The sequence below is a fragment of the Perognathus longimembris genome, chromosome 10, assembly GCF_023159225.1.
Source record: "Perognathus longimembris pacificus isolate PPM17 chromosome 10, ASM2315922v1, whole genome shotgun sequence".
Lineage (NCBI taxonomy): Eukaryota > Metazoa > Chordata > Mammalia > Rodentia > Heteromyidae > Perognathus > Perognathus longimembris.
Window position 1 is genome coordinate 34,166,283 of NC_063170.1, and position 16,959 is coordinate 34,183,241.

The following is a 16,959-nucleotide window of genomic DNA, read 5'->3' on the forward strand; positions in this document are numbered from 1 at the left end:
GATTTTAAAAGAAGTTTGGATATTCTCCTCTATTGACCAATACACATACCCTTACCAAGGATATGGGTATCTCTTGCCAAGTTCTCCCCTGCTATGTCACCTGGAAGCTGGACTTGTTCTCACCAGCCGGTTAACAAACACTCTAATTCTAATTTGACAGTGTCTTCTAATAAAAATAGGCAGAGTTCTATTCTTTTTAAATACTGTGGCTTTTGTGGGCCACTGCTACAAATTGATACCTGTTGCAGTTTTTAACTTGATTTTCCTCTAGAGTTGCTGAATTTTGAAAAACAATGGGACTTGCTTTATGAAATTTCTTTGTGAAATTGGTTAAGTTGAACATTGAAGACTGACCTTACCATTGTATTTTCCACCCACTTTCTCCCCATGATAACTTTAATAATATTAATTTATACCTTGGAGTTATTTTATCTAATTGTCCTGGTTCTAAGCAGTGCCATCTAAAACCCAGTTTTTCATCTCTAATGGCTGGTATCTTAAACAAGGCTGCATTTGAAAGAATCAGATGTTGAAACGTGCTGAACGCAGTGTTCCATTACAGCACCAGAACTTCAGTTCTCCATATTTCAAAGCCTCATTCTAAACAGGAAAAGTTTAAAGGGCACATGGACTTAGAACTCACCCTTTTCTTTTCAGACTGATAAAACACTATAGTATCCCAGAAAGACAAGGATGTTGAGACTGCTCTGAGAACTTTGTGGGAGTTCTTTATGCAAATGATGTTTGTGATCATAATCTATTTTATTTTTCACTGGCACTTAGGAGTGAAAACATTTGGCAGGTAGTTCTGCTTAGTGGTATAGGCAATCTCACTACTTTCAATGACATCTCCATCACAGTCCACTTGAGAGTAATTAGGAAAATGTGCCCTGGGTGTAGTTGAGCTTTACATCTACTGTCCTCATCCTATTAGGAGTTAAGGGTCATCCCTGATGCCTTTGGAGTAACCAAAAGTTACTTTTCTAAAAGTAAATCTGCATGTAAACTTGAGCTGGCAGTGTTACACATGTATGTTATGGATTGGGTTACAAAACTAGAAAATACACAAAATTGTACAATCTAAATAATGATGAAGGACATGGTTACTGAAATTTGCCCACATTCTTCTAAGTACCAAGAATACATAAGTATTTTTCTGATTTATAACTGGAATGGTCACAAGGAGCCTAAGTGTTGACAGTCTTTTAATTAGCAGGGCCCCAAATAGCAGATTATTCAGCTTGTTAAACAATTATATTGAACTTTATTTTGCTGGTTGGTAGGAACAGGAATTCCCTGTGGAAAGCTGTTTTCATTTGCTTTGTGACTTTCAATTTGGCATGCTTGCTGTGTATCATTTAGTTCTCCTCTTGCATGTGTTTCTCGGGATGCTTATCTTGGAGGCTCAGTCACAGTGGCTGATGCAGCAGGGCCAAAAAGGATTAGAATGGACCCTGTTCTAATGGAGTCTGCTCCTCAGCCTCCTCTCGGAGTCACTGCTCCCTAGCCCCTGCACTGCCCACGTGTTAGATTAGATTTATAACAGCTGCTGTGGACATGGTTGCCTACGTCTGTGGAATGTTTTGCTAAATGCTGCTGTAAAATGGTCAACATTAAGCCTGTAACTCCATTGGATTTTTTTTTAATTTTAACCCATCCTTTAGCCTCAATCTTTTACTCTCTGATCACTTTGATTTTGCACTTTGACATCCTATAGATGCATTAAGAACTTTTACTCTAAGTACTAGGGGCTTGATTTAACACAATGATTTGCCAAACTGTTACTCTGTTTGAACTAAGTGTTGGCCAGTGTATTTGATTGGAGCCTTGTAATGGTTCTTTTTAAATCAAAGTAGTGGATTATGACCTCTAAATAAGAACATGATCCAAAGGAATAACAACTAGTACAGTAACCACTTAGAAGAAAATAAATGTGGCATTAAGAATTACAGGGCTCTATCTGTCTTGGTCCACATACATTTGCAGTCCTATCTCTTACCCCACTGTCCTCTTAATCTGGATTAAACTGACTGCAGCCTTTTATTTCCCCAAAGCTGCCAGCATCTCCTTGCTTTGGGAATTACATGTGCTTTTTGCTGTCCCTGAGACATTCCTCCACTGGCTTTTTTTCTGGTTAGCTCCTTGGGTCAACCTAGGAAAGCCTTCCCTGGTCTCAGTGTCTACAGCCATCTCCAACCATCCCACCATATCTCCACACGTGCATCTCCTCATCTCCCATGGAATGCTGTTTATTTCCTTCAACACTGTGTTCCTTGGCACTTGTCTGTGTTCCCACTGGATTCTATGCTTCAAGACAAAGGAAGACTATACCTGTCTCATTCACAACTGAACCCTAGTACCATCCTAATGCTTGGCATTCAGTGGGATCTCAGTACATACTTGTTGGTGAGTGGAATATTCTGAGGTCCCAGTGTTTTCCTGAGCCCATTTCAAGATATTCTATGCTTAGTACTTCTCAAATCACTTGTGACAGCATATGTTTTATCCAGTGGTTGAAAGTAACCAAGCTATGCTGGCTTTCCTCAGGCATATGAAAGATCAGAATAAGAAGGTGGCCAACCTCAAGCACAATCAACAGCTGGAAAAGAAGAAGAATGCACAGTTGTTGGAAGAAGTCCGCAGGCGAGAAGACAGCATGGCTGACAATTCACAGCATTTGCAGGTGAGTGAAGTTTGCCTTCTTAATCCCTAAATAATTGGAGATTAACTCTCTAAAAGTTTTCGGTTGCTGCAAGAAGGTATGCACAGAAATGGTGGATTTAACATTGCCCTGAGCTTAGCTCAGGCCAATATACTCCCAGAGAGTAAGCGTAGGTCTTTCCGAGTGTGAAACATTTTATTGTAAATGGTGCCAAATAGAAGCTGATTGTGGCGGTACCTGGAAATGCCAAACAAAGTCTCTCTCTTCCTGTGCCTCACCTTAAAAGGTAAGAACTACAATTCTATAGTTGGCAAGAAGCTTAACACCAGAAATGTCCTCCTTTGTAATTTATACTGAAGTTGTTTCGGGGTGAGTAGAAAAATGACTGTGTATTATCACAAAAGGTATTTGGAAAAAGCATTTCTTCTGATTTCAGACAGTTTACAAAACAATTCTGAGCCTCTGAGTCAGATCATTATTCTATCTTTTCATGACCATATTATCTCTCAATGACATCTCCCGCTGTCTCTCAGAAACCAGCTGAATGGCTAAAAACACCAGTTTTCCTCATTAAACATTTGTATTTTTGGCAAAAGCACTTTCCCCATTTGCTCAATAAAACATTCATGCTAAAACAGGGCATTTACTTTGAAGTTCCTTTATTTATTTCAGTGTGCCTTTAAACAGAGCATTTTAAGTTCAACTTGGATGGAGTTCATATTAAATTTTGCTTATTAGCTAGTGTCTTTCTCTGGTTATATATTTAGTTTCCTCCTTGGAGATATAAGTAGTTAGATAATTTCAATATGTACCCATAGTACATCTTTTTAATTGACCAAAAGAGAAAGAAATAATTATTCCAAGAGTAGAAAATACAAGGCAAACACATTGCACAGAAGATCATGGAAGGAAACTACTCCATCTCTGTGAGTTTCTATTTTTTCTATACCTTTCACGTGCCTTTAGATTCTGTCTGCTAAGGTCCCTTTGCATAGGTGATTGATTTGGAGATTTCAGTGAATAGCACAATTATAGGATCAGATCCTCTACTGAGGCTGGATCTACTCAGTAAGGAGTATACCTTGGTCAAGTTCCTGATTTCTCCGGTATGGTAGGCAAATCATGTCCAGGGTTTGAAGCCTTAATTTCCCATCTATCACAGATGGTAGATTTATGTTAACAATAGTGATAATAATCACAGATTTGCAGAGCAGTTTCCTGATTTTTTTCCCCCATAAATACATTTCTCTTTATTCTTTGTAACAGTGTTGGTGATTTTCCATTTGATACAACTAGAGTCTCTGAAAGATTATGGAGTATGATTCTAATAACTGTGTAGATACATTTCACTCCAGGCCTTTAAGAAACCTATGAGTAACAAGACATGGTTGGTACCACTCATTGAATGTTTCAATATGGTGGGCACAATCCCATTAAATGATGTGCCTCCTGAGCTAATTAGGACTACATGCAAATGAAAGGACAATGACTCCATCTACACTATGAAAAAAGAGAAAAGGAAGAAAGAAATGTGTTGATTAAAGTGGCTACAAATGCCAGGTTTTTCAGATTGTCTAACAGTGATACCAGGGATTGGTTCCCTACTTGCAGGGCTGCTTTTTTTGTTTCCTGGATTCTCAGGTAGGCTGTTTACAAATGATAGCTACCAGGAGAGAACAGTGGCTTTATATAATAGTTCTGACAAATATTAAAGAATTAAATGTATTTGTTGGCCAGAGTATGTGATCATGAAGCCCCTGGGAAGGTATCAGCCTCACCTAGGTCCTATGGGGTGAGTGTGAACAGATGACATATCCCCCCAAAAAAAGACGTCTGGAGGGGTTATGGAACGATACAGCTATTGCATCGGATAAATACACTAATATTATCCCATTTTGGCGTAAAAGAAGGTGGTTCTGAGAGAGAACAACTTGCCCAATATTACTTAACTGGCAGATGGCAGACCTAAGACTTCAGCCTGGCTCTGTCTATCATTTAGGTGATGAGAATACTGAAGGATTAAGAAGAATCATAGGGGGCTGGGGATATGGCCTAGTGGCAAGAGAGCTTGCTGCGTATACATGAGGCCCTGGGTTCGATTCCCCAGCACCACATATACAGAAAATGGCCAGAAGTGGTGCTGTGGCTCAAGTGGCAGAGTGCTAGCCTTGAGCAAAAAAAGGAAGCCAGGGACAGTGGTCAGGCCCTGAGTCCAAGGCCCAGGACTGGCCAAAAAAAAAAAAAAAAAAAAAAGAAGAAGAAGAATCATAGGGAATAGCTCTTCAGGTGAGAAATTTGTCAGAAAAGGAACAGAGATTAGTAGAGAAAGGTAAAGTCAACGTACACACCATAATAAATCAAGAAGTTATTGTAGCAGTCTTCAGTGAGGTCAATGTTGTTATATTCATTTAACTTACTCCAGTTAAACTGATTCCAGTGCCTGGTTTTCATTACAAAATTTTACTAATCAAGCATCCTTGAGAAGGTTACTTATCCTCCTAGTCTAAGTTTCCTCATCTGTTAAGCAGGAATGATAATTGGGTATAAGAGAGGCTATACTAGAGGCTAAATAGTCAACATACAGAAAGAATTTAGAATTGTCCTTGGCTGGGGCTATACTCAGAATAAGTGCTAATGATTAAATATTGATATAATAAAAGAAAAATAGCAAAAGGAACATTTACTTTGTCTTATGGAGGATATTTACATAGCTATACTCTGAGAATACATTCAGCATCAATGTTTTACTCACTGCTATATATAGCAACTTCTTTTCTAAGGACATAGCTAGTTGTAGAAATTTATGTCTTTTTTTTTTTTTGCCTGATGAACTTTCATACAGAAATATCTTCTTAGAGCCTTAATAACTACCTCACAGGCTTATTCATAAAAGATAGCATGATCTGGAACTGCTTAGCTGCATTCCTGACCACCCCAAATAAAGGATAACATTTGAAATGCAATAAAAAGTAGTCACAATTAATTTTGATGAAAATGTCTCTGAATAAGGTTAATAGAGAGTGAACTTCCTACTTGCCTGGACTTTTAAGAAGATGTACTTACGTTCAGCAATTGCTGCCTTTTGAAAATAGAACTTTCAGGGACCTTCACTTTTTAATATTATGCTTATTTTTAAAGTATGTTCTGTTTATAAATTAGTTGCTTAGCTCTATAAGTAAACCCTGACTTGATTTGGTTGGGTGGGTTGTGGCCATAGGTTAGGAACTTGCTAAATTTAGATACCCTAAAATCATGTTTTTGACTAATTAAACAGATATTATGTGCAGAAAAATGATCAAGGATTGCAACAATAATAAATGTTGAATCAGGCTGCAAAGGAAAGCTCAGAGACAAAGCTAGCTGGTATGAAAATTGAAAACTGGTCTTGAAAGGTGTGGAGGAGAGGTCAAGGGAGGGGGAAGGGAGACAGACAGTTGAATAAAGGAAATGGGAGAATGCAGTCATAATATTCAATACATATGAAACTAGGGAAGGGATTAGGTTAGGAGGGTTGAGGGAGAAAGATTAAAGAGGTGAATTTCTATCAAGATGCATTGTAGTTATGAACTGATTTGTTGAATGGTAATCCTGTTATTCAACCACCTTAAGATTACAAAAATATAATTTTTAATAATTGGAGACAACATTGAATGCACAATTATTATGTTATTTATTGTTTAAAGAAGCACACAATAGTAGTAAGCAAAAAGTGGGTTGTCTTGGTAGAAACAAGATGTCATAGTAGGAAACATTTCACATGTCAGACTTTATTTCTTAAGATAATGTCTTATGGCAGGAGTTGCAAACCCTACTGCCTTCAAGGTCAAGGCTATTAACATAAGAAATAGATTTGTATGATTGGTTATGTTATTTTAATTTTTTTTTTTTTTTTTTGGCCAGTCCTGGGCCTTGGACTCAGGGCCTGAGCACTGTCCCTGGCTTCTTCCCGCTCAAGGCTAGCACTCTGCCACTTGAGCCACAGCGCCGCTTCTGGCCGTTTTTCTGTATATGTGGTGCTGGGGAATCGAACCTAGGGCCTCGTGTATCCGAGGTAGGCACTCTTGCCACTAGGCTATCTCCCCAGCCCTATTTTAAAATTTTTGTTACAGATGTATCAGTTAGTAGTTGGCATGACATTGCCACGTGGGTGTATAGAATACACTCACTTTTGAACCCTGTTCTCCCTGCTTTGCAGCTAGACTGAGTGGCCCAGCTTCCTAGGGGTGGGCTTGGCTGAGTCCTTCATTACTCACTACATAACTGTGGGTCATGAAGCCATTTCACATGTGTTCATTCTGAGGCTCACGTCATAGAGGCATCACTGACCAGAGAGATTCTCTTTATGATAGTAGCAGAGACAGGAGAAAATAAGGGAAATCAAGCAAAGTGTCATAAAACCTGGCCTTGAACTGACATGGTGATTTCCTCTCCAATTCATTGGTCAAAACAAGACACATGTATGTATTAGGGAATGTTCTTTATTCAAATGGAAAACATTGTAAAGAATTGAGCCTAATCATTGAAGAATTGAATTTATCTGTTAAAAGTAACCAAAGCTGGACAAACTTTCATAGGAGAAACAACATAGTTATAGTAACATATTTTTGCTAGAGTTGGCTATAGTGCATTGGTATAACTGAAATGGGGAACTGTAGAGAGCTCGAGTGCAGGCCTTACCAAAGGCAGCAGTGGTTTTTTAAGACTTCCGTGAACATTGTTGTCAGGCGGGCCCAGGGTTGTGAGATCTGATTGTCCAAAGTCAGTCATACATTGTAATTTTTTCTGTGAAACCTGAGGGTTTTAGAAAGTTGATTCAATTTTTTAAACACTGTATAGAAACAGTGAAGCAAGTCTGTGTGCAAATTGTACATTGGCTTTTGATCTGTTGCACATCTGTTTCTATTGAGTTCTCATGGTATATTTAATGAAGACTCTAGGCAGGCACCCTAGTTATAGCTCAACCTGACCCATTTGACCCATTGAAGAGAGACGTAGCTTAATATTAGTCTAGAGCCTTCATTTGTCTGAAAATACCTGGCATTACTGTTTGTCAAAAATTACCCATAAACTAAAGTAATAGAGTACATTCTCAATTTAACATCCTCTTTTCTCTTCCTCCTCGTCCTCCTCCTCCTCGTCCTCGTCCTCCTCCTCCTCCTCCTCGTCCTCCTCGTCCTCCTTGTTGTCCTCCTCGTCCTCGTCCTCGTCCTCGTCCTCGTCCTCGTCCTCCTCCTCCTCCTCCTCCTCCTCCTCCTCCTCCTCCTCTTCCTTTTCCTCCTTCTCTTCCTTCTCCTTCCACTGTTTTTGGGGAGGAGGCAGTACTACAGTTTGAACTCAGGACTTCATACCCTTGTTTTGCTTTCTAGTTCCAGGATAGTGTTCTCCACTTGAGTTATACCTCTACTTCAATTTTGCTAGTTAATTGGAGATAAGAGTTTCATGGATTTTCCTGTTTGGGCTGGCTTTGAACCAAGATGCTTAGATCTAAGTCTTCTGAGTCATTAGTAGTGCAGGCATGAGTCACAATAACTAACTTAGTTTAACTTCTTTAATCATTTTTTTCTTTTTTTTTTGAGTATGGGCATGAAGAAGAGGAAAGGAATACTAAAGATCCATAGAGTTAGCTGATTGCTAGTAGCTTAAACTGAGGTTCGAAGCCAGCCTGGGTAGTAACATCTGTCTATGAGAGTCTTATCTATAATTAACTACCAAAAAGCCAGAAATGGAGTTGTGGCTCAAGTGGTAAAGCACTAGCCTTCAGCAAAAATTCTACTGAGGCATTGAGTTCAGTAATGGCATTTAAAAAAATCTCCAGAACTAAATGATTTATAGCTCAGATACTAATCCCTCTCATTAGTAAAGCGCCTGGAATAAGATGACCCTTGCTTTTCTCATCTGTGAGTATTATAATTCCTGACTCCCTGGATGTGTTAAATAGGACAAAGTTTGGGAAAGAGCCTACTATCACCCCTGAGTTATGTGGAAATCAGTTACTAGAGCTTTTTTTTCTGGGGAGACTGGTAATGAGCTTTTAACTGTAGAAAATAGTGACCATTGGGAGTATCAGACAACCAATCCTTTGCACATATTTTACACTGATGAGCAATGCAGATATAGAGCACATCCTCGTAAATCAAAGTTCCCAGAGAAGCAAGACGAAACATTTGAGGCACTAAATAAGAATACTTAAAACATTTTTAAAGCTAATGTTGAATTGTATGTGCAAGAAGAATGTAAAAGCTTGATTTTTTTCCCCTACGATTCTAAAGAACCTTTTTTCAGGACATAGTTTATGGAGCGGGCCTTGAGGCTTTGGACTTGTGTGTGTCCTGTCAGAGTCTACAGGGGGTTTTTCAACAAGGTAACTTTGCGGAGATTCACACTAAATCATCATTAGCAGAGTAGGATGTCTTTATTCTCTCTACCTCTTACTATTTCTTGGTGAGCAGTATACCTCTTTTTAAATTCCAGTGGATATCTTTGTAAAGTTTGACTGCATTTTCCACTGTGCAGCTTATTGAGTTAATGAACTAAAATTCTGAGAAATGCACAAGGCTTTTCTGTTGCATGTCTGCAGATTTCTCTTCAATTATTGCCTAAAAACTAAAGTCTGTTCTTGTGTGCTTCCGTTTCCAAATTATAGGTTCCCAGGGAACTGTAAAGTTTCTTCTCTGCCAGTGGTTAAACCTCAGTATGATCAGTTTAAAAAGAAAATGAATGTTCCTATTTATTCTTATCCTTTTAGTATGATTCTAAAAAAAACTGAAGAAACAAATAGATTACAAATAAAGCGAGAAAAATAAAATAAATTATTTTAGTTATGAAATTCTGTGAATAGTCTTATATATTTTTTTAAAGGGACAGCTTTAACTTAGCTCTTTCAATAGAGTTGGAATCAGCTAATAAAAGAGGTATAACAAACAGTATAAACTTGCAAGATACATATCTTTCAGGAAAATACATAGTTCATTATGAAGTTCCCAATTTTCAAGCCTCCTATCTATGTGTTCATCTCTATGTTACTGAGTTAAGCTCATTTCTCTTCCAGTTCCCTGAGCTTAAAATCATTACTCTTAGTATGATCTATGTTTATGTGTTATGGTACACTTATCTAAGTACTGCCATTAGAAGAAATCTGACCAGCAGAGTTCAGAGATTCATCATTGTCAAAACACATTTATTTATTGAGTTCCCAGTTTTTCATGGCTATTTGGTAGGTATTGTATGAGGTGATTTAGAAAGGTTTCATTTCAGCCATTGTTTTCACATATGGAAGGATGAGAAAGGTCATCCTAACACAGGTTTCAAAAGAAAACCTACATCTGTTCCAACTTTCATTAGAATTTAACATCCTAATTTTTTACATGGTTAGACATTTTATTAGCTTGCTTTGCAGTTTTCTACATTGAGGCGTAGAATTTAGGAGGGTCCATTGTGGCTAAATCCCATCATGCTGTTGAATGATAAACTGAACTTCATCCAACATCTCCAGACTCTGTTCATTGACTCAGATGAAAAGAAATAGTTGAGTATTTGTGAGTCTGAAGAGGCCCTAGGGTGCTGATGAATAGGACTGAGGTTTAGTACAGAAAGCCTTTCTTTCCTTGGGGATTTATTTTGACATTTGTTTTGCTTTCACACTATAATCCCCTCGTGTGCCAAAAATGGCTTTTGTTGTCATAGGTCCCTAGAGGTAGTCTCTGAAAATCTTATTTAACAATCAGTTTCTGGTAGCCATGAGTTGAAATTGTTACTCTGTAGTAATTCATAGACTGTCAGGGGTAACAGGACATCCTGTGCAGTATATTTGGGAGCTACTTATTTGTTAGAAATGTTCCAAGGAATCTAGTGAAATCATGTAAATAAAAGTGTTGTACTGGAGTCGTTTGGGTTTTATTTCTTCCCAGTAAAGTATGACTTGTTTTTCCAAATGTTCAGTGACTTGCATATTTCTTCTACGAAATGTCTTCTGCTTTTTCCTGTGGATTTGTGACCTAATCCTCCACTTCATACAGCCCCTCTGTACAAACACAATATATTTCCATGGAAAAGAGAGGTTTACCCTTAATCAAGTGTGGCCTAATCTACCTACTAAATTACCCCCTGGAGATGGAGGAGGCTCATTATTCTTTTCTGAAGGGTTTTCAGGTTTCACTCTATTAGTGGCTCTTCAGCAGTCCTCAGAAAAGTGAATGTTTGTTTGCCAAAGGCTGAAGATCCTGCAGAATGAAATGCAACATATTTCTCAAATGAAATCATTGTTATTGGAGTAGGGGGATCTGGAATGACAAGGGGGTGGGGGTTGGAAAATGGAATCTTGCTAAAATGCACAATATTCTCTACTCATTCCAAAGGGGTTACTAAGGAATATGGAACTGTCGTTTATTTATTTATATTTTTAATACAATTTTATTATCTTTAACTGGACAAAGAGGTTTCAATCCATGTCAGTTATGAGTAGAATGCATCTTGATCCCTGTCACCCTCTGTCATTCCCTTCCATCTCAATCCCACTTATCCTCTTAAATTACTTGATTGGATGTCCCATTTTGTACTCTTTGATCCCTTAAGTAAGGGAAGGGCAGTGCCCCTCCTCCAGGTGGCCCCATGATCCCTGGACACATACAGCAAATTGCAATGTGGACATGATGTGATTAGTTATAGGAAAAGACAAGGCCTGGCATTGTAGAGTCACCCTTTCTTCTTACCCCAAGCCATGACCATTCTGGTGTGGACTATAAACTGGAGACACCATTTTTATCCTCTTCTTAAAGTCACTGTGATGATCAGTTTAGTCAGTAATAAAACAACATGCCTCTCAAGTAAGAATCTTCTGTTTGTTTTCCAAAATGCTTTCATGTTAATCTTCATGTTGCATCTTCCCCTTAACCTTGAGATTGGGGAGCAAGTTTGTCCATCTTCATAGATGCCCAAGCTGAAACTCAGGTACTCAGTGACTTACCTGAAGTCGTGGATCAGAGGAATAGCTCTGAGGGGAAACTTCCTGCACAAGTCAGAACAAGGCTTCCTCAGGAAAAAGATCCTGAACTAGCATCTTGTACTTTAATAACCTCCGAGCAACAGGACCTTTACCATGTGTAGTTAAGAGCAGCTGCACATTTTTCATTCTGCTTGGATCCATAAAGCACCTGCAATGTGATTTTCAAAGTAGACACAATGGAGGCAGTACTGAAGCATGCACACTTTGAAAGCAAAGGAATGGGAAGAAGAGATTCTGACACCATGCATTATTTCCTCAAGGTAGTATTTATGTAATAATTCACACACAGGAGGCCCGTGTAATTTCTAGGGAGTAATTGTGTTCAATGTGCATCAAAAGAACCAATCCAGTTCAACCTGTTCTTCCAGACCAGGATAATTACTGCAGCTTTGACCTGAGATATGGCTACCAGAAGCTGGTCAGGGGGCACCTGCAAATCATAGGCATGTCACTCTGACATCAATAACCTCCTTCTAATTGATGTTGGTATTTCAGCACATCGCTACCCAAGGCAGAGACCTGGGACATGGTTAATTTTTTTAATGTTCACTTTGATGTATGACTTGTTCAAGGCATTGCTAAGCTGTGTATTCAAACACTCCAGATTAAGGAAATGACAATCAATGCCATAGGGAATGATTTAGATGGAAACTTTGCAGAAGGAAAATACAACTATAAAATCTGTTCCTATTTATTTAATAGTCTCTCCTGTAATACACATTTGGGAAGTTGGTAACTGGAATTTATGATATTTTAAATTTCCTCTCTGCTATTATACTTTACTTCCACATCTTACTTATTTATGTTGTCTGGGGGAAAATCCTACAAGGTTAAGCAATCATAATTTTTTCTTACTTGAAAGGACCTTAGATGTTAAAATACCAACTCCTCATTTTGCTGGGCAAGGAAGTAAAAGCAGTGACCTGCCCCCAAGGTCCTAGAGGGAATTATGGGCAGAGAGGAGAGCAGATTCTATGCCTTTTGCATCCTTGGCCAGTATCATCTGTATAGCTTACTGGTTCCATAAATTTGGTCTGTATTTAGTAGGTCTGAATCCTGAAGCCCACAGTTCACTATACTCCTCAACATTTGCTTTTACTTCCAAGACAACATAAAGTTACAACATAGAATTACCCGTAACAACAACCCAAAATCTGCCTGTTTTGTTTGTTTTGAAGCAGAGTCCAGCCATGTCACTCCAGCTTGCCTCAATCTGAATGCTCCTTCCTCAGCCTTCTGAGCACTAGTATTACAAACATGGACCACTGCACCCAGAAACTTTATCTGTATTCTATAAACAGGATATGCCATTATATCCTATAGCTCTCTATGTCTTCAAAACTCAAGTAACTAAACAAGTGGTAAACTGGTGGTAGAGAAAATTGCTGTGAAAACAGCTTACAGAATTTAGGACTCTTTACATGCAAAATAAAATCTGGCTCAACTTATTTTTATCTTTGCCACTCTTATCCATAAAGAGATGTTACCCATAAAGAAACTCAGGAAGTAATGTAGATTTCTTGGAAAATTGAGCAAAAAGAATACTAGGTTTTCTGCTTTTTGTTGAGTAATGAAAAGTAGGCCAAAGTTAATGTCATTCTTTGTGTTTTCTGGACATCAAGACTCCTCCTTAGTGGAAGTGAGGGAAGTGAGCCTGGGTGCATGGAGAAGTTAATGGAAATATACCTGAAGGAAAGTCCTCAGCTCCTCAGTACTGGCTTAGCAGGCTCTAAATGAGATCAGAAAGCTACTCTCCACCTCCCAGAATCAACAACAGTCCAATGCTATAGGAGGCCTCCCTTGAGAGAAGTATGAACTTGGGCAAGGCAACTTTTGGGAAGGCACATCCTGGTAGCCAGGGAGTAAGTGACTACCTCAGTCCTGAGTGCATATGTGGGCTGCTCCCCACTGGGCCTACCTGGATATGGAACTGCCCTGCTTGACACCCATGACTGACACCATTGATCTCAAGACTCTTCCTTACCCAGCTCCATAATTCTTTCCAATACAAGGAGCCACTAAATACCAATCATAGTTGACCAAGTTACGGTATACGAGGCAAGCACTGTTGCCACTAGGCCATATCCCCAGCCCTTGACCAAGTTATTGTGTGTAGAGTTGACATGTTTAATCTGATCAACAAACTAATGAGGTTGATACTCTCTTTGCAAACATTTTACATCTCATCTGTTGAGGAAATTGAGACTTAATAATAATGCTGGATGAGAGAAAGAACTAGTATCAGTCACAAACTGGATACCTCTCCCTCTTCAGTGTGTAATTGTTTCTTTGCATCTTTTTTTTTTATCAGTAACAGTAATTCATAGCACAGTGGAGGTGACGGTCAGAATGCTCCTAAAGAACTGACATGTTGGGGCTGGGGATATAGCCTAGTGGCAAGAGTGCCTGCCTCGGATACACGAGGCCCTAGGTTCGATTCCCCAGCACCACATATACAGAAAACGGCCAGAAGCGGCGCTGTGGCTCAAGTGGCAGAGTGCTAGCCTTGAGCGGGAAGAAGCCAGGGACAGTGCTCAGGCCCTGAGTCCAAGGCCCAGGACTGGCCAAAAAAAAAAAAAAAAAAAGAACTGACATGTTCAGTGCCATAAACTTAAATAAGGCAAATGAGCTCATCCTTCACAGGAAAGCAATAAAGTTGCTTTTAATGAATGCGGTTGAATTAAATGCTGTCATGTGTCTAATAAGGCTTTGCTTTCAGTTCAGCATAGAAACCTACTGACGTTTTCTAAGGACTTTTCTGTGCCAGGCTCTGTGTTATCTGAGGAATTTAACCATAGGTAAGAAAATTCTTCCCCCTCAACTGCCATAAGATCTTATAACTAAAGGTGTTGGTCCTCCAGCTTCAGAGAGAGCAGAGCATGTCACTGATCTCAGTGAAGCTGTGGCCTGCTCTGGAATAAAGAAGGCAGAACTCAGGTTGTATCCTCGGAGCCTTGGCTTGGAACCACAGCTCTGCTACTGTCTCTGTGGAGCCCAGAGATGCGCACCAAACAGGGAGTTGGGAGTCTGAACTCAGTCAATGATGAACTGGGTGACCTTGAGTAAGTGAGTTTGCCACATGGAGCCTTTTATTATCTAAAGGTGTGGCCTTGGCTCCTCCCAGCTCTGAAATTCTGGGGTCTCGGACTGTTGGGAGATGCACACTGTGGTGATTTCAAAACACCTTTGGAGAGGGTGACTTGTGAGCATCTGGAGGTGCTGTAGCCAACCTACGTTGGCTTTTCACAGGAGCTGGCATGGGAAGACAGGGACCTCACAGGAGACTGGAGACTTCCAGAGAACTTAGGGAGCCAGTCTCCCTGGTGTGTTCTGATAAAAGAATAACTGGTCTGGGAACTATGTTGCTCTCTCAAGTATTTCTGTCTTCCATCTCAAGTGCAGAGCCTACACTTTTAAAGAGGTTTCTGTAGTATGCATTGAAACATCTTGTTCTCTTTCCTTGGAGCAACTGGTTATAATAGTACACCCACTTACTGAGACATTTTGGTGTAAAATAGATTAGAACCGTGAAAGTCTGGAAACAAGATACACAATGCAGGGCCTTCTCTGAATTGTGCCACTGGGGTTACTGACTTACTTGTCAATGGCAGGAGCTATGTAACTTTTAAATGTAATTGTTTGTGGAGTACACTATTATTTTAATTAGCTACAATGTCAATAAGGATTATTTTCTCTTTGACTCTATGCATCATAGGGAGCTGTGGGAAAATAAAAAACAGATTAATTAGACAAATGCCAGGTTGATACTATCTAGGTTTGCATTTCTCAAAATGTTTACCAAAGTGATAGTTCTATGAAATATAGTACTATAAGAAAGGTTGCATTTGTCAAATGCCTGAGAGAAACGATTCATATGTTAGCCTTTGTTTAGACAGAACTATGTATACTACTATATCCAAGGCTCTGAGAAATCTTGTAGTCCAGAGAACTGTTTAATGATTTTCAATCTAAAATTTCTCCAAATTACTTGACAAAGAAGGTGATTTATCTTCTCCCTAGAACAAATATTCACATTGCAAAGAATTCATATTTTATGGAACTTAAGTAACTAATGATTTGGACAATCATGGGGATAATTAAGATTTTCAATTAGTTTCTTTGAGTGTAGTTTGACAGACTGTGTGAGTGAGACTTTATAAAGATGAATATTGTTTTTGTTTAATCCAAATTCACCTGGGTTACTTTTGTCACATGACTGAAAAAATAGTTCTGTTGGAATTATTGGTCAAGGGAACTTCTGCTACACCTTTAATAAATCGTACCCATTATCAATGCACATTTACTTCTGGTTATAAACTCACATTACCTTATGCCCAATCTAAATTTAGTGACCAAGATTCAGAAGTCATTACTGCTTTAAAATATAAGATGGAAATTTTAGAGACCCATTGTGGCTTCTCACTTGGATGCAAGTGTACCTTCTTTTTCTGGGGCCGGTCATCTGCTGTGTGGAGCACAGGGCTTATAGGTCTTGTTAGGCTGTCTGAGTAAATGACATGGGTGGAAAATGAAGCACAGAACATCCTTATGTCATTACTGGTAAGCTTGTTTTTATTTTGGTTGCACTTTCTTGGCTGTGAAAGGATCCTTATGAGAAATTAGAAAAACACAAATTTGAAAATGTTAACAGTTAAACAATACAACTTTGAATGCCTACCTCCTGACTGCTGAATCTGCTTAGAAATGAACCTATTATTTATCAATAAACTTCATCTCTTAATCTGACTTAATGATGACTTTGCCCTTCTACTCATCTTACAAGGTCATTTACCTTCTCACTCTAAATGTTAGATTAAGGTCACACTTGATTGTGGGCTTGGCTGTCCAGACTCATGCTTTACTTCATATAAATCAACACATGTGCATTATAGTCCAGTGTTGGATATTAGGCTAAACGTTAGAATTGCATCTTGGAGGATACATAGCAGGTGGGAGGATGAGTTTTTCATTGTTACAGAGTTTGTATTGTTTTTATTTTTCCATGCTTTTCTACTCTATTATCCCATAGCTCCCTACGACAGCTATTTTCTATTTTCCCACAGGTCCAGGGAGTCAAAGGGAAAATAATCCCTACTGACATAGTAGCTTATTAAAATAAGTGTACTCCACAAACAATTACATATAAAAGTCACATAGCTCCTACTCTTGACAAGTAAGTCAGTAACCCCAGTGGCACAATTCAGAGAAGGCCCTGCATTGTATATCTTGTGTCCAGACTGTCACAGTTCTAATCTATCTTACACCAAAATGTCTCAGTAAGTGGATGTACTATTAT

The 16,959-nt window shown here is 38.9% G+C and overlaps 1 protein-coding gene across 8 annotated transcripts in view; it reads left to right on the forward strand.

Moving 5' to 3' along the window:
- Erc2 (ELKS/RAB6-interacting/CAST family member 2) overlaps positions 1–16,959 on the forward strand; it is a 973,754-nt gene that overhangs the window by 525,959 nt on the left and 430,836 nt on the right. For all 8 annotated transcript variants that reach the window (XR_007212331.1, XM_048355798.1, XM_048355799.1 and 5 more), the window contains exon 12: positions 2,548–2,683. Coding sequence is in view for 7 of the 8 variants with exons in the window: in XM_048355798.1 (XP_048211755.1) it covers positions 2,548–2,683 (136 nt within the window). In the remaining variant the exon portion in view is untranslated. The remainder of the gene's footprint in view (positions 1–2,547; positions 2,684–16,959) is intronic.